The sequence below is a fragment of the Barbus barbus genome, assembly GCF_936440315.1.
Source record: "Barbus barbus genome assembly, chromosome: 2".
Classification (NCBI taxonomy): Eukaryota; Metazoa; Chordata; class Actinopteri; order Cypriniformes; family Cyprinidae; genus Barbus; species Barbus barbus.
Genome location: NC_136730.1, coordinates 17744849 through 17767183, shown reverse-complemented (window position 1 = coordinate 17767183; position 22335 = coordinate 17744849). Strand labels below are relative to the sequence as shown.

At 39.9% G+C, this 22335-nt stretch overlaps 1 protein-coding gene across 1 annotated transcript; it reads left to right on the top strand.

Annotated features, from left to right (window-relative positions):
* Positions 1 to 17247: 17247 nt before the first annotated feature.
* On the top strand, positions 17248 to 22335 carry LOC306883058 (tetraspanin-3-like; the record flags this gene model as incomplete). Its single annotated transcript, XM_079438129.1, has 7 exons — positions 17248 to 17444; positions 18409 to 18600; positions 18698 to 18772; positions 18868 to 18969; positions 19053 to 19205; positions 19284 to 19367; positions 22243 to 22335. Exons 1-7 carry the CDS (start codon positions 17382 to 17384, stop codon positions 22333 to 22335), a joined length of 762 nt encoding a protein of 253 aa, XP_079294255.1. The 5' UTR covers positions 17248 to 17381.

Sequence of the window (22335 nt, the reverse complement as noted above, 5' to 3'; positions counted from 1 at the left end):
AATCGGAACGTTGATCATTGAACTGCAGTTCAAATGCAGCTGCACTTACTACCCGATTGTAAGTAAAAACAACATTCTTTTGATAAATGCAACATTTTAAATGAAATATGTAAATCCAGAATCATTACCTAATCTTCTGTTGCAGTGCTTCTTACAGAATTCGTTCTGTAATCCTTAGAGGGTTTTGAAAGGGCATTGTAAAAATGTGTGTGATAATGTCAAGTGGAGCTGTAGCACTACAAACTTTATATTACCTCTTTGTTTATTTCTGAAGGAAGTACGGTGCTGTTGGATGATTTGCTGTTTGTAAATAGTAATTGAAAATAAGAATTTAGTTCATTATAAATTAGTTTTATTGTGTGAGAGCATATTATTTCCATTTGGTTGTGGATTAACATGCATAAAGCATATCTGGAAAATGTTATTTAAATTATAATATTTAATTTTTCAGAAGCACGGCAAGCTATTGAACACTGTCCATTAAAATGTTACATATTCTCAAATTTTTTGTTCCTCAGAAAACATTTGTATTGGTTTTGCTCAACAAGAGGTGGAGACAAATTAGAGAATATTCATGGCTGACCTGAGCTTGCTACGAGAGGCACAATGGAAACACAGGAACTGATGATAACAGTATTTAAATAATGACATGACTTAAATGTTGAGTTGACATTTAAAATTTTAATTACATCTGTTCTGTCATCCAATCTTATCTCAGATATCTCACATTGCATTACTGGATGTATTAACATGCAGGTGATCAGTCTATAAATTTGCCTTTGGTTTAGATGAAAAGGAAAAGGAAGCCATCCAAAGAGTCTTACTTAAAAGGAAAATGTGCTAATTTAGTGTCATATGTTATGTCTCATGAATGAACACTAGTGCATTTTGACTTTAGGTCACAGAACGTAATTAAGACAATTAAATAATCAAGCCGGATTAATTGAATTAATATGCTCAATTTCACCTTGTTTATGATACAACCTTGTTTACAGCTATAGTAAACTATTATTATTATTATTATTATTTTTACCATATTATTATTTTAGCTCACCACAACATTCATGATGCTATGGGCACAAAGGGCTTCAGAACTGACTTTAATTAACTTAAGCCTCTGGTTAACCCTCATTTTAGACAGAGAAAACGTGTTTGATTTTTGATTTTTACTTAACCGGAATATGCGAAACATATACAGTATATGATACTATATATATATATATTTTTTTTTTAAGTATAAATTATAAATATTATATTAATTATAAATATTTTTTTTCCCACCAGTTGGCATTCAATGGATTTTTAGTACTTTTAAGTACATTTTACTTCATTAATTGAAAAATAGGATAAAATATGTTTATTTTATTTATTTTTACATTTTATATATAAATGGTCCATAATTTAGATGATGTGTTTAGTATCATGAAGTAAAAATGCCCTCAAAATACCTTTACATATATGAGACAGAGAAATTTGATCAATCTATCTTTTAAGTGTCTCTTGGTCTGTGTGGACTAACACTGACCCATATGAAGAAAACATTATGAATACAAAATGAAACATTCCAAAACCTAGACAGGATCTGAAAAGAGTGCGCAGAGTAATGAATGCATTAACATAGTCTCACATATTGGTGATAAGACATTGCCATATCCTTTGATTGTGATAAATTAGCCAAATGAATGAATATATATTCTTGCCTGAGGTTCTGCAAATGCCTGTGAGGGAGCCTAATTATAGCACCCTAGCATGTACTTATGCATAAATGCCAGCTCACATCATGATGAAGTACATTAATGGGATAAGCTACAAAGTGGAGGGTTAGATTCGGATGGATCCAGACTTGAGTATAAACGGGCAAACTCACTGATTAAAATTCAAATGCAGGGTGAGAAGGATGTGTTCTGTGGTTCTGTTTGAATATGTAAACAATGTGCTTTTAAAACATCTGAGAAAAGTACACCTTCAACCATATAATATTATTAAAATGTCAGGTTGAAATATTCGAGGAAAACCTATATGCTAGTCTATTTTACTGTCATCGTTTTCATGGTGATAATCATGATGACTCGTGGGATGTAATTTTCGCACTAAATAGGGAATTGTATTAAAAGCACCCGAAGCTTCTGAAATGTCACAAAAGCGCTGGCATTTTAACAACTTTTATCTCTTTTCCACAAAAAGTTGGAGGCAGCCAGTGTGTCTATGCCGTCACTGTGGTAACTGTCACTGCTAGGCTATAATCTGGCACTGCAGACCGTGTGTGAACTGTGTGTTGCTCTGACATTCAGATAGCAATCTCACAGCCTTCGCGCTGTGCATCTCAACAAGAGAAAAGGTTAAACATTCTTGAATGATATCACAACTGACTAATTATATGATAATGCTTTTTGAAAGATTACAGGTTAGATCAAAGGTTCTTTGTTTAATAATTTAGAACATTATGCAGGACTGAGGTAGTTAATTGTAGCTTACTGTATATTCTCAATTAGCTCAATTAGCAACACCAGCAATACAAATGGCTGATTTATGTCTGGCATTATGGGGCCTACTTTCATTTCGTATACAAACGCAACTGGTGCCATCTTATGTCTCAGTTATAGAGAAAAGGACATCAGAGCAGTTCAGAAAGCCTTATTATTAGGCTACTGTAATTTTGCTGCAGTGTTCGTCTAGTTGCTTGAGCGTCTTGTTTATATGGACTTTTCTTACATAATATACAGGAAAAATTTTAATTCAACTTATGTTAGCAATGTACATGTAGCCGTGTAATAAGCAGGATAATGTACAGTCAGGAGGCCATTATCGTAAAAAAGAACACTCAGGGTGAGCATTCAATGTTTATTTTGCAATAAAGCCCTGCTGGCTGTACATTATCACTTACATAATCAATACACAATCAATACAACCAACATGCACTTCTCAAATCAGCCTCATTTTAACATATCACACATCAGCAGGCTACATCCGCACAGAGGAAACTCACAGAGTGAAATGCATATTTGATCTCATGAATTTAACATGCCAAATGTTCATTTGCGTGTGGGGGTAATTTAAAATGTAAAGAATTAAAATGAGGGTCATCACATTTTATTCTGTTAAAAAAATTTAATATTATATATATAAATGATTTGTGATTTGAGCATCATTGTGTGACTTCTTTACAGTGGTTGTAAATAAATATAGTCGCTGTATTTGTTTATAAGCCAGAACATCAAAACATGGTGGTTAAGCTATAATGTGCTTCCTTGCCATTAATAACTGACCAGAATAGCCCATCAACTGACATTCAGAGAATGACACAATCAGTGAATGACTCAGTCAAAGTTGTCTTCTGTCTGGCTGAATATGAGTCACAATGCCCCAGAGCAGGTGTGTATTGTCAAAGGGTTTAATGATGTGGCAAAAGATGCAAACAGTGCAATAGAGGTGTGCATTTCTCCATGCTGTGAGGTGGAAACTCCTACTAAAACTCATTTGGGTGTGGGTAATAGATCTACAACCCCAATTCCGGAAATGTTGGGACGTTATTTAAATTTGAATAAAATGAAAACTAAAAGACTTTCTAATCACATGAGCCAATATTTTATTCCCAATAGACCATAGATAACATAACAAATGTTTAAACTGATAAATTTTACACTTTTATCCGCTAAATGAGCTCATTTCAAATTTGATGCCTGCTACAGGTCTCAAAAAAGTTGGCATGGGGGCATGCCAACAAAATTGGCAACAAAGGACTGAAAATGCAAGAAATTTAGAAAAGATTCAACTGGGAGAACATCTAGCAACTAATTAAGTTAACTGACATCAGGTCAGAAGTAAAGATGGGCAGAGGCTCTCCAATCTGTGAAAGAGTGCATAAAAAGATTGTGGAATACTTTAAAAACAATGTTCCTCAACATCAGATTGCAAAGGCTTTGCAAATTTCATCATCTAAAGTGCATAACATCATAAAAAAATTCAGAGAAACTGGAGAAATCTCTGTGCATAAGGGACAAGGCCGAAGACCTTTGTTGGATGCCTGTGGTCTTCAGGCCCTCGGAATTCACTGCATCACTCATCGGCATGATTCTGTCATTGACATTACTAAATGGGCCCAGGAATACTGCCAACTAAAGCTCTATCATGCAAAAAGGAAGCCATATGTGAACATGGCTCAGAAGCGCCGTCATGTCCTGTGGGCCAAAGCTCATTTAAAATAGACTGTTTCAAAGTGGTAAAGTGTTCTATGGTCAGACAAGTCCAAATTTGACATTCTTGTTGGAAATCACGGACACCGTGTCCTCCGGACTAAAGAGGAGGGAGACCTTCCAGCGTGTCATCAGCATTCAGTTCAAAAGCCAGCATCTCTGATGGTATGGGGGTGCATAAGTGCATACGGTATGGGCAGCTTGCATGTTTTGGAAGGCACTATGAATGCTGAAAGGTATATAAAGGTTTTGGAGTGACATATGCTCCCCTCCAGATCACGTGTATTTCAGCAGGACAATGCAAAACCGCATACTGCAGCTATTACAACAGCATGGTTTCGTAGTAGAAGAGTCTGAGTGCTGAATTGGCCTGCCTGCAGTCCAGATCTTTCGCCTATAGAGAACATTTGGCGCATCATTAAATGAAAAATATGTCAAAGATGACTACGAACTCTTCAGCAGCTGGAAACCTATATCAGGCAAGAATGGGACCAAATTCCAACACCAAAACTCATAATCTCGATGCCCAGACGTCTTCAAACTATCTTGAAAAAAAGAGGAGATGCTACACCATGGTAAACATGCCCCCGTCCCAACTATTTTTCAGACCTGTAGGCATCAAATTTGAAATCAGCTCATTTTGTGCATAAAATTGTAAAATTTCTCAGTTTAAACATTTGTTATGTTATCTATGTTCTATTGTGAATAAAATATTGGCTCATGTGATTTGAAAGTTTTAATTTTATTCAAATTTTAAAAATGTTCCAACATTTTCGGAATTCGGGTTGTGGCTGCATATTCTGCAGTCAGATGTACATAAACAACACAAAGACTGATATGCTACACCAAGTCTTCATATTAGAAAAAAGAAACATAGTTCTGCTTGCATGAGGCAAACCTCTGTCATGATTCAGTCCTCAGGAGCAAGCAGCATGTCGTCATATTTCTTTGAAGTCTGGCTGATTCAGAAGGGGGTATAAAAAATTGTTTTGTGCTGTCAGAACTCAGGGAAGATAGAAATTGAAACAAAGCGTGTTCTTTTTTCTTGTTTTTCTCAAAAGTTGATCCTCTTTTGGGACAAGCAATGACTATAGTTAACCAATACACACTGACTATTGTGTGAATCCTCATGTTCCTACTTAGCTGTTATCTATAAACGTGACATATGGAGTGTCAAATATTATTTTGATAAGATTAGCAGGACTCTAAGATGTACCCATATTGTCATGGGAACCAGCCAAGCAATTAAATTGATAAACATTTGTCAAACATCCATCAAGGTGTTTCTTAAGAGCAAACCTACACTATGCAGTGTTCTTATTAGATCAGTTGATGTTGTTGTGAAACTGAAACTAACGACAGTATCTTTATAAAGACAATAAAGCAACCAATAACTTTCAATCACCTGTAAACAATGACAGATGTTAAAAAAATTGGCCAGGACCCGTTGTTCCAGAGATTACGCACACTACTCACTAAGACTAATTACCTACTCATAATTTACTGAGTCACTCTCACCTAATTGTTTGTGCTTGACAATCATAATAATTTCTTCATAGTATAACATCCCTACAGGAAATTAGAACAGAATTTCATGATAATAAAGAGAAATATTTTGAGTATGGCAATATTTACTCAGCATTGTCAGGCTGAGCACAGACTGATAAAGATGGAAATACTTTGATTAATTACCGTTTTAATTTTCCTCATTTGAAAAGTCAAACAAGCATGAAGACTGTTGTCTTTATTACATAAAAAGCCCTTTACAACAGTTTTCTTGCTGCATTGAGTGCAAGTAGCAACCTTATGTACACATTTAAATGTTTTAAAAAGTTTTTTTCTGAATAAAAAAGAGAAATGGGTGTGTGTCTCCATTTTTGGGCACTGTTAAAAACATTCGCTTTTGAGATGAGGCTTAAAAATATTTTATCAGATTTTAAATGGAAGAGGTATATTATGTTTATACAGGTGGTATAGGATTTACATGGTATAAGCAGATTCTAATTTAAACGGACATCAATTACTTACCCTCACATTTAGGTACTTTCATGGACAACCTGGGAAGAATGTAATGTGTGAAACACTAAAAAACAGGGTCAGCATTTATGCAACCATGATGAGCAGTAAAAGGATTCATCACACACACAGAAAAATAAATAAATAAATATATATCAACACTGATTACTTCTGAAATCACAGCAATACATTTTTGCATTTATACAAGGTCACTAAATTAATTTCTATTTTTTGTCCCTGTCTCTAACACAATTCAAATCCAAAGTTTAAGCCTACATTCTCACAATGAAAGGTGAGAAAATGTAAACACTATGAAGAATCTATTAATAAATAAAGTGTGAGGTACACCTCCCGGTTCACTGAGGAATGTCATTATCTATATAAATCATAAATCTCACAAAGGGCAATCCAGTGTAGAAGCTGTTTAAAGACACACTTTTTAAAGTCAATGATAGCACAAGTGTTACGTCCAAGGACGTGTTTTGTTTTGTTTTTCTCCCTGTTTTTCTCTCTCTCCCCCTTCCCATAAGTAGGAGGTAATGGCTGCCACTTGATTCCAATGATTGGTGATCTGATGTGATTGCAGGAAGAGGGGAAAATGTGAGGATTTAAGCTGCCCCATTGCAGTGCACAGGGTGTGTGTGGAGGCTGTGTTGTGAGGCTTCTATTCTCAACCCAACAAGATTTATTAGTTGTTTTGTTTTATATTTTGTTGATTGATTTCTTTCTAGTATTATTGTGTTAACACTCTTGTGGTGACTGGGGCCTACGACAAGAAGTTTGGTTTGGAAGTTATTATCTGTTCGTATTTTCTTTTGTTATTGTTATTTATGAAGTTTGTTAATTTATGGGGAATATGTTCGTAGAGAGGTGGGTGCCATTTTCTTTGTATCTTGATTTTCTCCTGTTTATGCTAGTTAGGGAGTTAGTGTATTTGTTATTGCATTTTTGTTTCCTTTTCTTTGTTTTAGCTTAGTTTCTCCCAAATAGTTAGAGGTTTTATGTTTGTTATTTTGGCCTTGCCCCCTCTTGGAGCTTCAAAATCCTCCCATAACTTTAAAATAAAAGAACTTGTTTCTTGATATTGAGTTGATTGTTTGCATTTGTTAAAGCACCGGGGTTGGGAATTGAACCTTGCTGCCTCCACACATCACCTTTTTATTCTGTTACGTGTTCCCCTAACTCTAGACTAACTGGGAACGTAACAACAAGGGAAGTTTCTAAATGGTGACCACATAAGAAATATGACTTGCCTGTAGAAACAACCATTTATCATGCTGATAAGTTTGATATTGTCAAAAGAATAGTCCATTATTTAATTCAACATAATTATTCATTTATTTTAAATGTATAAAATATGTGCACTGTGATGGCAAACAACATGCAGGTTACACAGAAAGACTTCCTGGATCATCCAGGACTCAACCCGTGGACCTTCTTGCTGTGAGGTGACAGTGCTACCTACTGAGCCACCATACCACACATTAATTGCTATTATTCCAGTGTACAGAACTAAAACAAGATGAATGGTGTGATAAAAGTAGCTTCGCTCTTAAAAGGTTGAGTTATCAATTACATTTAATTGATGCAGTTTTCTGAAGTGACAAGTGTATGGTGTGACGTCTTTCTACTTTGTAGATCAGAACCTTTCATGTTAATAGTCTCACATTTTTCCCACTTTTTTTTTCACCATTTAGCTGTCTAAAAGCATTTCTCTGAAAATGATTTGATCTGCCTCTGTTGCTTAAATTTATCCTGTCAAAACACAAGATACATATTCTGTCCTTGGCATCTTATTAAAAAAGTTCAAACACTAATGCAAAGTGATAATTAGATTGTGTTTATCACATTCAGCGTTACAAAACATGAATCATTCTGCATTCTGTTTTCACACTTTAAAAGGTGTGTAAATGACAGGGGTGAGAGTAAGGACAGGTTGAGGTTTACACTCTCTCTGCACTTTACTTACTACAGCTTAGTTCTTATGTGGGTTATCATAAAGAAAGTTGTGAAGCAGGGGAAGGTTAGCACCTTTAAATTCTCAGCATTATTCAGCCATCATCTGCTTCCACACATCTGAGTTTTATGGCATGCCGTGTCCCTTGTGAGTCACTGGCCCATTTGTTTCAGACTGCAGAGTCGAGCTGAATCCTTGTTCACTGCAGTCACACCATTAGGGCCTCAGGATGTCAGGCCACAGGGAAAAGAGGTGTCACTAGTGGTAATGGATTGCATTTTCACCTTCAGCTCTTCGTAAGTTCACTCCACGTCCTCACCCCCTCCTGCCCCACCTGGAAACTGTGGAGGAAACACTCCCCAAAGGGAAACCCATTGATTTCCAGAGAGGAGAAAAACAAGATGAGGACAAGCTGATACAAATCTTTCTGTTCTCAAAGTTGATTTCCTTGTATAATGTTTAAGATAGAATTATTCTGAGAGTAAGGCATGCCATTGATTCTAAATGAACATGACTGTAAAATGAATGCAAATCATAATATAATTAAAAGCATTATAGGTGTGTAGAAGGCATTACAGTCAATTTCATGATGTCATATCTGGCAAGTGCTGACAGTTTGCCATATTGTGTGATTTGACTCATAAACATGACCTTTGAACCTGACCTTTTTGTATTTACCAAACATATCAATGCACTGCAAACAATTATATATTTTTTAAGTTCTAAATAACAATAAAAAAATCATAAGTGAATGTTCTACAAGAAAAAAAGAAAAAAAAAGTCTTTGGTTATTTTATTTTTGTCACGGTTCACTAATCCATTGCTTTCTCCTCGTCTCGTGTCAGTGTTGTCATGTTTGTGTGTAGGTGCGTGTGGGCGTGACCTGCCCATCACCGCTGATTTGTCTCGGCTGTGTCTCGTTTGCAGCACCTGCTGCAGCTCATCATCTCAGCTACATATATTCTTCTATCCGTTGCCAGATCGTTGTTCATGTCTTCCCGTGTGGTCACCTGTTTCCCGTTCCTGTTGGCGTTCGCTGTTCCGGATCACTCAGCTCTCACGGACTCTCTCATCACTTCGGTCATCTGTGTGTCCATCAAGGTTCCTGCGTCACTCACCATCATCCTGTGTTTCCACCTGTATTTCTGTCTGGCTTTTAATAAAGCACTCGTTTCCCTCGCTACTGCTTCCTGATCTTTTGACGGTCGTGACAGAACGATCTGGCCTTCGCTATGGAAGCAGCGAGGGCGTCATCCAACTCCGGGGAGGAGTTTATCAGATTAAGCACTCACAGGATGGATTCACAGGAGGCGAGTCTGAATAACACGGGCCGTGCTATTCAGGCTCTAGTGGCGCAGGTGTCCGAGATCACCCAGCAAGTCCAACATCTGCGAGCTCCCACGGGGCCACCCACGCCGCCGGCTCCTCCTACCCCACCTGAGACCCTTTTCCAGTCAGAGCCGCGTCTACCTGTTCCCGAGCTCTATTCAGGAGAGCCTAGATACTGTAGAGCCTTTCTGACTCGGTGCTCCATGCACTTTGCTCTGCAACCGCGGAGATTGTGCTGACGCTACTGACTGGAAGAGCGGCATTATGGGGGACTGCGGTGCGGGAGAACCAGGATCCATGCTGCGCCTCGTTCCAGGCAATATCTGAAGAAATGAAGCGAGTATTCGATCGTGCCGTCGCTGGGAGGGAGGCGGCCAGGATGCTCGCCGATCTCCGTCAGGGTGAGACATCAGTTTCGGATTATTCCATCGAGTTCCGGACCCTGGCGGCAGAGTGTCGCTGGAACGAGGAGGCACAGTGGGACATGTTCCTGCATGGGCTGGCTGACCGCATCCAAAGGGAGATCTACGTCCTCGACCTCCCCACTACTCTCAATGGGCTCGTTGAGCTGGCACTTAGGGTTGACGCACGGCTCAATAGAGCGGAGCAACGCGCCCCTGCCAGCCGAGCCCCTGGAAGAGCGGCGAGTCCGCGGTTCAGCGACGGGGACGTGGTCAGCCCCACCTACGATCACGAACCCATGCAGGTAGGGCGGGCTCGGCTTTCCCGGGAGGAGAGGAGAAGGCGGAGATCCCAAAGCCTCTGCCTATACTGTGGAGGAGGCGGGCTACTATCGGGTGGAATCTCCGCCGAAATGACCTCATCACCTTCATCGACCCTCCTTCCGGTGAAACTGAGATGGACTACACATTCACTGGACTGTCAGGCACTACTGGACTCTGGGGCGGAGGGTAATTTCTTGGACCATACTTTTGCACTTGAACTCCAGATCCCCATCAAACCACTCACTCACAAGATCTCCGTTCACGCCCTCAACGGCCATGCATTAACCACCATTTCGTTTACCTCTGGACCCGTCACCCTCATCACGTCAGGCAATCACACCGAAACCATCTCATTTTTGATCATGGACTCCCCCCTCGCACCGGTTGTCCTCGGTCACCCCTGGCTCATCCGTCACAATCCGAGAATAGACTGGCAGCAGAGATCCATTATAGCTTGGAGCACTAATTGTTATGAGTCCTGTCTTATGTCTGCATATCCATCGATTTCTGTTTCTGTTTTTCAGGAGGAAGCGGTGGATTTGTCTAACGTGCCCGCAGAGTACCAGGACCTGAGGGAAGTGTTCAGTAAGTCTCGAGCAGCTTCTCTTCCTCCGCATCGTCCTTACGACTGTGCTATAGATTTACTGCCAGGTACGTCTCCGCCGAAAGGCAAGTTATATTCGCTTTCTGTACCAGAGAGGGAGGCTATGGAGAAATATATTTCTGATTCTCTAGCATCCAAGTTCATCCGCCCTTCCTCTTCTCCAGCGGGGGCCGGATTCTTTTTTGTGGGGAAGAAGGACGGGTCTCTGCGTCCTTGTATTGACTACCGGGGGTTGAATAACATCACAGTAAAGAATACTTATCCTTTGCCGTTGATGTCTTCAGCCTTCGAGAGGTTGCAGGGAGCGTCTATTTTCACAAAACTGGATTTACGCAATGCCTATCATTTGGTTCGCATAAGGAAGGGGGATGAGTGGAAGACTGCCTTTAACACCCCCAGGGGGCACTTTGAATATTTGGTCATGCCCTTCGGGCTTTCCAACTCCCCGGCGGTCTTCCAAGCACTCGTCAATGACGTGCTGCGAGATATGGTCGATCAATTCATATATGTCTACCTGGATGACATATTGATTTTTTTTCTTCTTCTCTCCAGGAACATGTGCAGCACGTCCGGCGAGTGCTTCAGAGGTTGCTAGAGAATGGGCTTTTTGTCAAAGCGGAGAAATGCGCTTTTCATGCACAGTCCGTTCCTTTTCTAGGGTACATTGTCTCGTCTGAGGGAGTGTGCATGGATCCTGAAAAGGTTAAGGCTGTGGTGGATTGGCCAAGTCCAGATTCCCGTAAGGCCCTACAGAGGTTTCTGGGGTTCGCCAATTTCTACCGGCGTTTTATTCGCAATTTCAGCCAACTAGCCGCGCCTCTGACTGCCTTGACCTCCCCCAGAACTACGTTCAGGTGGTCTAACACAGCCGAGGCTGTGTTTACCAAACTGAAGGGCCTCTTTGTTTCAGCCCCTATCCTCATAGCCCCTGATTCCTCACGTCAGTTTGTGGTGGAGGTCGACGCATCGGAGGTGGGGGTAGGCGCAGTGCTTTCCCAGCGTTCTTCTGCAGACGACAAGATGCATCCCTGCGCGTTTTGTTCCCATCGCTTATCACCTGCCGAACATAATTACGACATTGGTAACAGGGAGTTGTTGGCAGTCAAGTTAGCGTTGGAGGAATGGCGTCACTGGTTAGAAGGGTCAGGGGTACCGTTTATCGTCTGGACCGACCACAAGAATCTGGAATATATCAGAACTGCCAAAAGATTGAACTCCAGGCAGGCTCGGTGGGCACTTTTTTTCGGTCGTTTTGATTTTTCCCTCTCGTACCGCCCGGGTTCTAAGAACATCAAACCTGACTCTTTATCGCGTATTTTTGATCGCTCCGAACGCCCGTCCACTCCCGAGTGCATTTTACCAGAGAACCTTTTTGTCTCCACACTCACATGGGAGATCGAATCGAAGGTCAGAACGGCCTTAGAAGGGGTAACGCCTCCGTCCGGGTGCCCACCGAATCGGTTATTCGTGCCGGAGGGATTACGGTCCAACGTTATTCAGTGGGGACATTGTTCCAACGTGGCTTGTCATCCAGGAGTCAATCGCACCAATTTTTTGGTCAAGCAACGATTCTGGTGGCCACTTATGGCTCGCGACATTCGCAGTTTTGTTTTGGCTTGCTCGGTTTGTGCCACTGGTAAGATTTCCAATCGACCCCCAGATGGGCTACTTCAACCGCTGCCTGTCCCTTCGAGACCCTGGTCCCATATTGCGCTAGATTTTATTACCGCCCTCCCGCCCTCCCAGGGCAACACGGTCGTTTTGACCGTGGTGGATCGGTTCTCGAAGGCGGCCCATTTCATTCCCTTGCCCAAATTACCCTCAGCCAAGGAGACAGCGTTGACCGTCGTAAACCACGTCTTTCGCTTACATGGCCTCCCGATAGACGTGGTTTCCGACAGGGGACCCCAGTTTGTGTCCAAATTTTGGCGAGAATTCTGTAAGTTGCTGGGAGCGACTGTCAGTCTGTCCTCAGGGTTTCATCCCCAGAGCAATGGCCAAACCGAGAGAGCCAACCAAGATTTGGAAAGGGTGTTGCGATGTTTGGTCTCCAAGAATCCTTCCTCCTGGAGCCAACAACTGTCAATGGTGGAGTACGCCCACAATGCATTACCAGTGTCGTCCACGGGCCAATCTCCGTTTGAATGTAGTTTAGGTTACCAGCCACCCATTTTTCCCAGTACGGAATCCGAAGTTGCGGTCCCCTCCGCTCACGCCTTTGTCCAGAGGTGTCACCGCACTTGGACTAGAGCCCGTGAGACTCTACTCCAAGTGAGGGCGCGCACCAAGGCTAAAGACGATCGCCACCGGTCTAAGCCTCCCGTTTACGTCGTTGGTCAAAAAGTGTGGCTTTCTACCAAGAACATTCCTCTCCGCTCCGTTTCTAATAAACTTGCTCCCAAATTCATTGGCCCGTTCACTGTCACCAAGATCATTAGTCCGGTGGCAGTCCGCCTCAACCTCCCTCCGGTGTACAGGAGGATTCATTCCGTCTTTCACGTATCCAAAATTAAACCCGTGTTTCACTCCCCCATTAATCCGCCAGCCCCGGTTCCCCCCCCCCCCCCCCCCCGCCGCGACTCGTAGACGGGGAACCCACATTTTCGGTCAACCGTATTCTGGACTCTAGACGGAGGGGACTTGGTGGACTGGGAGGGTTACGGTCCGGAGGAGAGAAGTTGGGTGCCTGCGAGAGACATACTGGATCACTCTCTCATCGATGATTACAATCGACAGGTAAGCGAACCTGGGAGCGCCAGGAGGCGCTCCTAGGGGGAGGGGTACTGTCACGGTTCACTAATCCATTGCTTTCTCCTCGTCTCGTGTCAGTGTTGTCATGTTTGTGTGTAGGTGCGTGTGGGCGTGACCTGCCCATCACCGCTGATTTGTCTCGGCTGTGTCTCGTTTGCAGCACCTGCTGCAGCTCATCATCTCAGCTACATATACTCACCAGTTCTTCTATCCGTTGCCAGATCGTTGTTCATGTCTTCCCGTGTGGTCACCTGTTTCCCGTTCCTGTTGGCGTTCGCTGTTCCGGATCACTCAGCTCTCACGGACTCTCTCATCACTTCGGTCATCTGTGTGTCCATCAAGGTTCCTGCGTCACTCACCATCATCCTGTGTTTCCACCTGTATTTCTGTCTGGCTTTTAATAAAGCACTCGTTTCCCTCGCTACTGCTTCCTGATCTTTTGACGGTCGTGACAATTTTAAGGTGACATTAAGTAACAACATGCACTTAATGGGACTAGGGTTTGTGGTAACACTTTATTTTAAGGTGTCCTTGTTACACGTGTTACATGCACTTACTATTTTAATAGCAAATAATTATGCATGATTACATGCAAGTAAGCCTAATCCTAAGGCTAAACCTATATAGTAAGTACATGTAGTTAATTAACATTACTCAGTACTTAAATGTATAATGACACCAACCCAGCAAAAATATATTTTACTGTTATACTATTGTAGCCTAAGTACATATTACAAGGCACTTTCAAAATTTCCTGTTAAATTCTTGCTGTTTCTTGGAAAACAGCAAATGAAAGATTTTTTTACTCCATTTAATTTCAGTGTGGATCATAATGCCAAGAACAGATCAACTGTATTAATTACAAAAAGCAATCTGTTGAATTTGTATTGGAAGTTTCACATGAACGCAACCAAAAATAACATATGTACAACATGACCACTTAATAAATTAGCTAATTAATTATTCTTGTATTAAAATATGATTTCACTGTGGCATTGTTTTTGAAGTTAAGCACACTGAGAATGAGGAGTAAGGAAATTATAACAAAAATAATAAAAACCTACAAGGCTGGATAACTGTTTTTTTTTATTATTTTATTGTTTTACTCAGTATGACATTGTTAAAGCATGTGAAAGCCTTTAGGAAGCCAAATATCACCGCAGTCCCTCCGCTATAGCAGCATGTGATGTGAGTGTTGTCCATGGTGCTGAACTTAGTGCTGCAGTTCAGGGAAATTTGGCAAGTGATAATTACTTTTCCATAGTTTCCCTCGTATTCCCAACACGCGCCTCATTTGCAGTGATTGACAACGTCGCACATGACTGTTACTGCTCGCTAGAAGTCATTACTACACGACACCCATCCAGCCCTCCCATCCGCGCCATATAAAACCATCATCTGACGCCTCCAGTCGTAATAGATGTACGCGCCTTGAGAGAGAGACACCAACAGCGTTTAGAAATGTCCAGTTTAAGTGTAGCCAGTTTTTGTCACTGTGGATTCCTCACATACCTTGTGCTGTTCTCTTTTTACATTTCAATAGCGTCCTCAGTGAGCCTTGACTTGACTGAACTAAGAAACAAAGTTGCAAAGATTAAAGTTAACCCGAGAGGAAATTTATGGGCAACAGGTGAGATGCATACACGACTTATTATTGTGCTGCATATAACGTGACTTGTACCTAGAACAGAAATGTGGTTTGGCACTTAAGGTCATTTTATGGGGAAGAAAAGTGTTGTGGACAGCGGACAGTTGCCGACCGAGGATGACTCCACGATGAAAGCCATCGAGGCTGCACTGAATCGCCAGCAGGTCGAGCCCGAGGACCTCTACCAGGAGATGCTGAGGATCGCGCTTCAAACACACCTCGACTCCCCGGAGATCCGCCCTGAAGTTCCGGTAAGAACCGAGTCTGCATTTTCGGTTCTTTTTGAAGTAGTTTCTCTTCTAGTCTGAAGTTAATATGAGAGAGTATATTCTTCTGTTGTAATTACTTTTCATAAAAATGTGATTTTAATTAATTAGTTTGGCTTAAAATGTAGGCTAATTAGCGCAATTCTGAATTTTTATCAACCATATATACGTAATCAATATAACATTGTCAGTGATTGAGTATAATGGACAATTGATTTATGAGAACTGTTTTTGGTTCGTTCTAGGAGACTGCAATATTAATGAAGATATTAGGCAGCTACATCCAAGACAATAAAAAATGATGACTGCCAACGGCTGAGATCTTCGAAGTGTTTCATTCACATGCAATTGCTATTTCATCAGCTGTAATTTGTTTCTTAACTAAACCTATTAACCACCTCCATGTCACAAGAAATGCAACACGTTTTTAGAAGATGTCCAGGATTGTATTATTTTTTCAATAATTTGTATTAAATAAAGAGCAATTTAGTGAAGTCAGTTGCTCCTGCATGCAACTACAATGTTAAAAGTGTCATGTTTTTTTAATCTAAATTTCTACACTCAGTGGAAGTATTTTTTTTAACTCAATAGCAGGTGAGTGAGTGTTTAGGATTTAGAAATGCAGTGAATGGTTACTCGTCTTGGTGCTTTCAAGTGAGATTTCATATAGCTTTCAGATGGTAATGATAAGTGTTTTATGAAAACTGGAAACTTTACACTGTTATATATTGTATGTATAAGAAAACATAAGAAGGAAATTCAAGACACAGGTGGGAAAAACAAAACAACATAAACTTAAAAGTGAACCAAAGCCCAGCTAAGGGAAAACATGCTGTTTTGAGCAAATTTACATTTTTACAAACAACACAGCAAACATATGCAAGACAAACCTCACCAATACACTCATCTGGGAGGAAGAAAGATTTAACATTTATTTCAAACAAATCTCGACCTTTTTCAAAAGTTACAATGACAAACCATGAAAACGCTAATGTCTAAGAACTAAAATACATGACACAGAAAGACTTTGTATACTCAAGGTAAAAAACTGATACATTGTTTGTTAGCATATTTTTGTCTTGCCCTAAGAAATGAATATAATTCTTGTTCAAACATGTTGTGCAAAGAGTACCTAAATATCAAATACCAAATACTGTTGCTCTATATAAATTAATTTCATTAGCTTAGACAATACAAGTGTCTTTGTGTTGATTTAGTCAACACAACACTACATTCTTGTCTTTAAATTTATATAACCTACATAAATAACAACAATTCATTTTGACTAGTTCTCTTTGACCTTTGAACTGAAGAGAGGTTGTGTTCATAAATGTCCTGTAAGAAGCCTGGATTTATTTATTTATTCATTTTATTCATAATAATAAGTTTTGTCTTCTGCTTTCACATAATAGAGTATAACACCGTATATGACACAAATTTTATTTATGTGACTCAAAAATATCAGCCATTTTAATGATCATCACTTTCATCAAACTTTACTACCCACAACTATTTATTTTGCATAAGAGGTGAGAAAATGTTAAGATGGATTTGCAAAGCCTATTTTCCTGGGTCTTTAGAACCACTGTTCATGATTTCACACATTTATAATAATTTTCAAAGTGGATCAGATTTGAAGGAACACAAACTGGTGCAGTTTCTTAAGAGCAGTAGACAGTAGATGATGTCTAAAATACTCACTGGGCTGTCGTTCAGATTCAGAAAACAAACATCGCGGGTCGTGATATTGAGGTCAGTGGGACACGTGGCTGGTGTTGTCCAGTTGGATGCTCTGTTGACTTGCGGAGCCTGACAATCGCACGATATGCATCTGCTATTAACGTGAATTCCTTTCCTTGGATTAAAATATATAGCCTAGCCTCGGCGTGATCATGGGACAGTGTGGTGTTATTTCTTCGAAGACGGTCTTAGTCTTCCTAAATCTGATTTTTTGGGTAAGTTGTCTATAATAGCTGGGATGGATTCAGCGGTTAGCGGCATTATGGCATAGCTCTGCAGGGATGCACGAGCTACAACGAACGAGCAGTTGTTTACACGTAATCGATAAGCTTTGAATAGACAGAAATCTAATATTATTTTGACTGAATGCATGACTTAATGAATACAAGCGCAACATTGCACATTGGTTTAGTCTATTTTGTCCCCATGTGTCACGCCTCAGCACTAGCTACTGTAGGCTATTTGGTTAAAGTAGCGAATGTCAAACATAATATAGGCTAATACACACATTATATAGGCCTAAAGAAAACGCTGGTTTTAGCTTTGCATAGCCTGGATGTAGGCTAATATAAAATCCACATATAATCAAATCTATCCATAAAATAAGAATAACAATAGAAAGAAAGAAAATCAAGACAGTTCTCAATATCGTTGTAGCTATAGGGATTTAGGGATCCTAACACTTTTGATTTTTGTTCTGGGTTTTGTTTCATTTATTCTGAAAACTGTTAAGCTATTGCCTCCAATAACATTAAGATATTAGCAGTCATCAAACATGACAATTACATTTATATCTATAATGAAACTGGAACTATATGATTGTTACAGTCATAATACCTAAATAATTGTAACGTGGCTTGTGATGAATAATAAAGGCCTAAAACACTGTTAATATCACAATGCACAGCTTTTAATTTTGACAGTTTTAATAAGATACACATGGACAGAATGTCAATAATACATTTTAAATTCTACCTTTTTCACATTTTAATTTTATGAGAAATAAAACAGCTTAAAATGATGTCTGATTTGATATATTAAATAACATTACAACCATGAAACAAAAAAAAGGAGATGTTTTACTCATGTGTTTATAAAAGATTCCATTTTGATATACGACCAATGGGAGTTTTTACAATTTCACAACAACTAACAATATTTCTGTTGCACCCTTCCCAGGCTGCCGCAGGTATACTGTGCTACATTGGGGCCTATGTTTTCATAACGTATGATGATTATGATCATTTTTTTGAGGATATCTACACTTTCATCCCAGCCATGGTGATAATTGCTGTGGGCACGCTTCTTTTTGTCATTGGTTTCATTGGATGCTGTGCCACCATTCGAGAAAGCCGCTGTGGCCTGGTCACGGTAAACTAGAATCTATTACCCCGATTTTCACATACATAGCTTTGATGATTTTTCATTCAGAATCTTTCCTGATTGTTCTTGTCTAATTTTTCTGCAGTTCTCAGCAGTGTTGCTTCTGGTGTTTGCCACAGAAGTGGTTGTAGTGGTGCTAGGCTACATTTACAGAGCCAAGGTTGGAAATAATTAAATAACATGTACATGTGCATGTAAGTAGTTTGAAAGTGTCATTGATAAAACATTGAAAAGTCTTTTCTTTTTCTCTAAAAGGTCGAGGCTGTGGTGAATCACTCTATTCAGAAAGTATATAATGAATATAAAGGCACCAACACAGACGCTCCCAGTAGGGCCATCGACTATGTCCAGAGACAGGTAAGACCATTAGTTCCTTTGTCTCTTTTTCCACCATTTTTCCATTTCTCTAAGCTTCTCTTTTTGCAATCTTTCACTTTTAGCTCCACTGTTGTGGCATTCATAACTACTCTGATTGGATGAACACTCACTGGTTTATTGAATCCAGAAATAACAGTGTTCCCGTGAGCTGCTGCAAGCCCACCATCAGTAATTGCACTGGGACGTTAATGCGACCTGGAGACCTCTACCCAGAGGTAACAGCCTCACGCACATTCTACAGACCTGCAGTCCAAAACTATTAAATGATAGTCTAACTGAACTTCTTGTTACAGGGCTGTGAAGTTCTTGTAGTAAAGAAACTCAAGGACATTATGCTGTACGTCATACTGGCAGCATTAACGTTCGCTGCCATACAGGTAAAAAGTCATTTGCGGTGGGGGTCAACCACAGTCATACACTCAGATGGAGAGGTCATTTGTCACTTAAGCAGTGGTCTATATGATTTTAACAGTAAATACGGGAAATGTAAAACAACAGAAACAGCACATAAAACGTTTTACTTCGAAATAGCCAAATCATAGTAATTACTTGGCTGCTCAACCAGTAAAGAAATACGTGGACATGAATGATTGATTTGAATTTAAATTATTTTCTAATATTACCTGGATATTAAATTAAAGTTTATGCTAAGATATAACTAGTCCATTGGAATACGAAACAATTGGCTTAGCAACATAAAGATAACAGAGACGCTAGATGCCACCACTTCTGGTTTTGTATATGACACGTGGGGATTTGCGAGACATGAAAATAGAAAACATTATAACAGAGAACTGAAATGTCGGAACCAACTTTTCATGGTACCAGAATAGCAGTCTGATATACAGCGCAGCCTATGCTCAGACAACAGTGAATGTTAGGAAATATCATGCTGCATTCCAGACAAAGTAGGTGTGAATACTTGATTTGAATTTACCACTTCCGAACATTGTATATTACACTTCATTAGAAAAAGTGCTCGCTGCAGAGCCAATGGATGGAGCTTGAGATCCAGCTTCCCCTCTCTGGATGTTATTGGTGTAGCTTGAAGGTCCAACTCTTATACCGTAACCTGGTTTCTAAACATAACTAGAACAAGCTCCACACATTAGGTCTGCAGTAGTCCACCCCTTTGGCCCATTTGGATCTGTACTGAGCACCACTCGTCTGGATGGTAGTTCGTTCACAAGATCTTATGAGTTATTGTAACAAACTTTTAAAACAAATAAAAAAAAATAAACAATGAAACGTGGGTCCAAAATAATTTTGCATTAGTACAACTGAAAAATCAGAAATGTAAGCATGTTTCTGACTCCTCTTTACAAAACAACAAAACACTTCTGTAACCAAAAGTCATTACATGGATCATAATGATTTATTATTTTAAAGTGAGTTGCACTTACAATTAATTAGAATTACATATGTATTTTTATCTGAAAAGTGTCTGGAGAAGGATTATCATGATTACATGATATTTCGAATATTAAAGTTATTATTGTTTTTTTATCCCTGATGTAAAGACCACCAACAGTAAGAATCGCAAGAGAACTAATCATAGGGTCTACATCTTCTCATTTTTAATAATGTGAATAAGGTTAGGGGAAATACAACAAATGAGTTTTAAATATTCTTTTGAAGATACATTTATCCCAACAATATTAACAGTTGCAACTGTCTTTGACACTGGTTGTTCCTCCTGGCCAGACATAAAAGTCAAGAAAAATAAAGTATAAAGATACAATGTAATAAAGATACTTATTCCATGGTCTGTCTAAATACTGGATTCTGATTGGCTGGCAGGTATGCAGTATAACCGTTTAATGCACATGTAGTTCTAAGTCAGTTGAATCACCGTTCCATATTAATGCGCTGCTTTAATTGATGCACACTAACCAGCACGCATTACTCGCGCGCGCGCACACGGAGAGAGAGAGATCGTAGATTCTGCTGCACACGTACATAAACTTGTTGTCAACGCTTCCCGCGATACTAGATACTAGACACTAGATCGCTACATTATATTCCCCAGCAACGAGGTGATAAAATCGCTGTTTTTGATGTCAAGTCAAGTCACCTTTACTTATATAGCGCTTTTTACAATGCAAATCGTGTCAAAGCACTGCACAATATCAAAAAAGGAAAATAATGTGTCAATAAGTTTAAATAGTGTCTTTGCAATCAGGTCGATGATATCGCTGGAAATGAAGCTATCATACTCTCTCTCTCTCTCTCTCAATCGATCATCGATAATTAATTGAAATACATGCTATAATTAATTCAAATAAATGGTCTTACCGCACTATTTCATCTCTGTCTGTCATTTTTTTTACCCAATCGGTCAAATATTGCACTGCAAACAGCAATACAACTTGGCACATGACCAAATGACCATGGAATAAGCGGGATAATCAACTGCTAGCCGTGCATTAAAATATTTTAATGCACTTTGCGGAGGCAACCACCCTTAAATATAGCATGTAAAATTACAATAAATAATGTAATTTAGATAGGTATTATTGTCTTCTCAGAAATCGCTTATATTTATTTAACCACTTCCTTTTTACATGTCTCCCCTTGTGATTTCTTGATACCAGATATGTATATTTTAAAAACTGCTGTGCTTATTAGCATCTTGGAAATGATGGCAAATGACCCTTCTCACCAAGTAGGGCTCGCTGCAGTCCACAAGATCCAGGGGGCGTGGTTGGATCTGCATCTAGGGGGTGGAGATGGGTTGGGTTTAGGGATCAGGGGGTGGAGATGGGTAGGTTTAGGTATATGTAAGGTGGGAGGAGTTGGATCTGGATCCAACCACGCCCCCTGGATCTTGTAGGCTGCAGCGAGACGCTCCTCCTTCTCACCAATCCAGTAATTATTTTCAAAGAGGAGGTATAGGAATATAGAGGGTGTGTCTCAATCAACGCCCTAGCTCACTTTCTTAATCACAAAATGCTTCCACTGCACTGGAATGTTCGCTCCCCCAAAAAAAACTTCCCACAATGCACTGAGAAAATCAGGGAGAATCTTTTTTCACTGTCGTCCTTCATCAGAAAATATATGCAGTATTAATGCACTTTAAACAGCATTAAAAAGCGAGATCCTGCTGTTGTTGATAAATGATATCAACCATACATAACCTTCTTGATGTTAACAGATAATGCAGAATATTTGAAATATGTTCTCATAATCTTTCCTGTCATCATCCTCAGTGTAACTGTATGTTTTGACCATTGTTTCCTGTTCTCTGCACAGATGCTTGGGCTGCTGTGTGCGTGTGTGGTCCTTTGCCGCAGAGGTCATGACCCTGCCTACGAACTGCTTGTCAGCACGGGTATAGATGCCTGA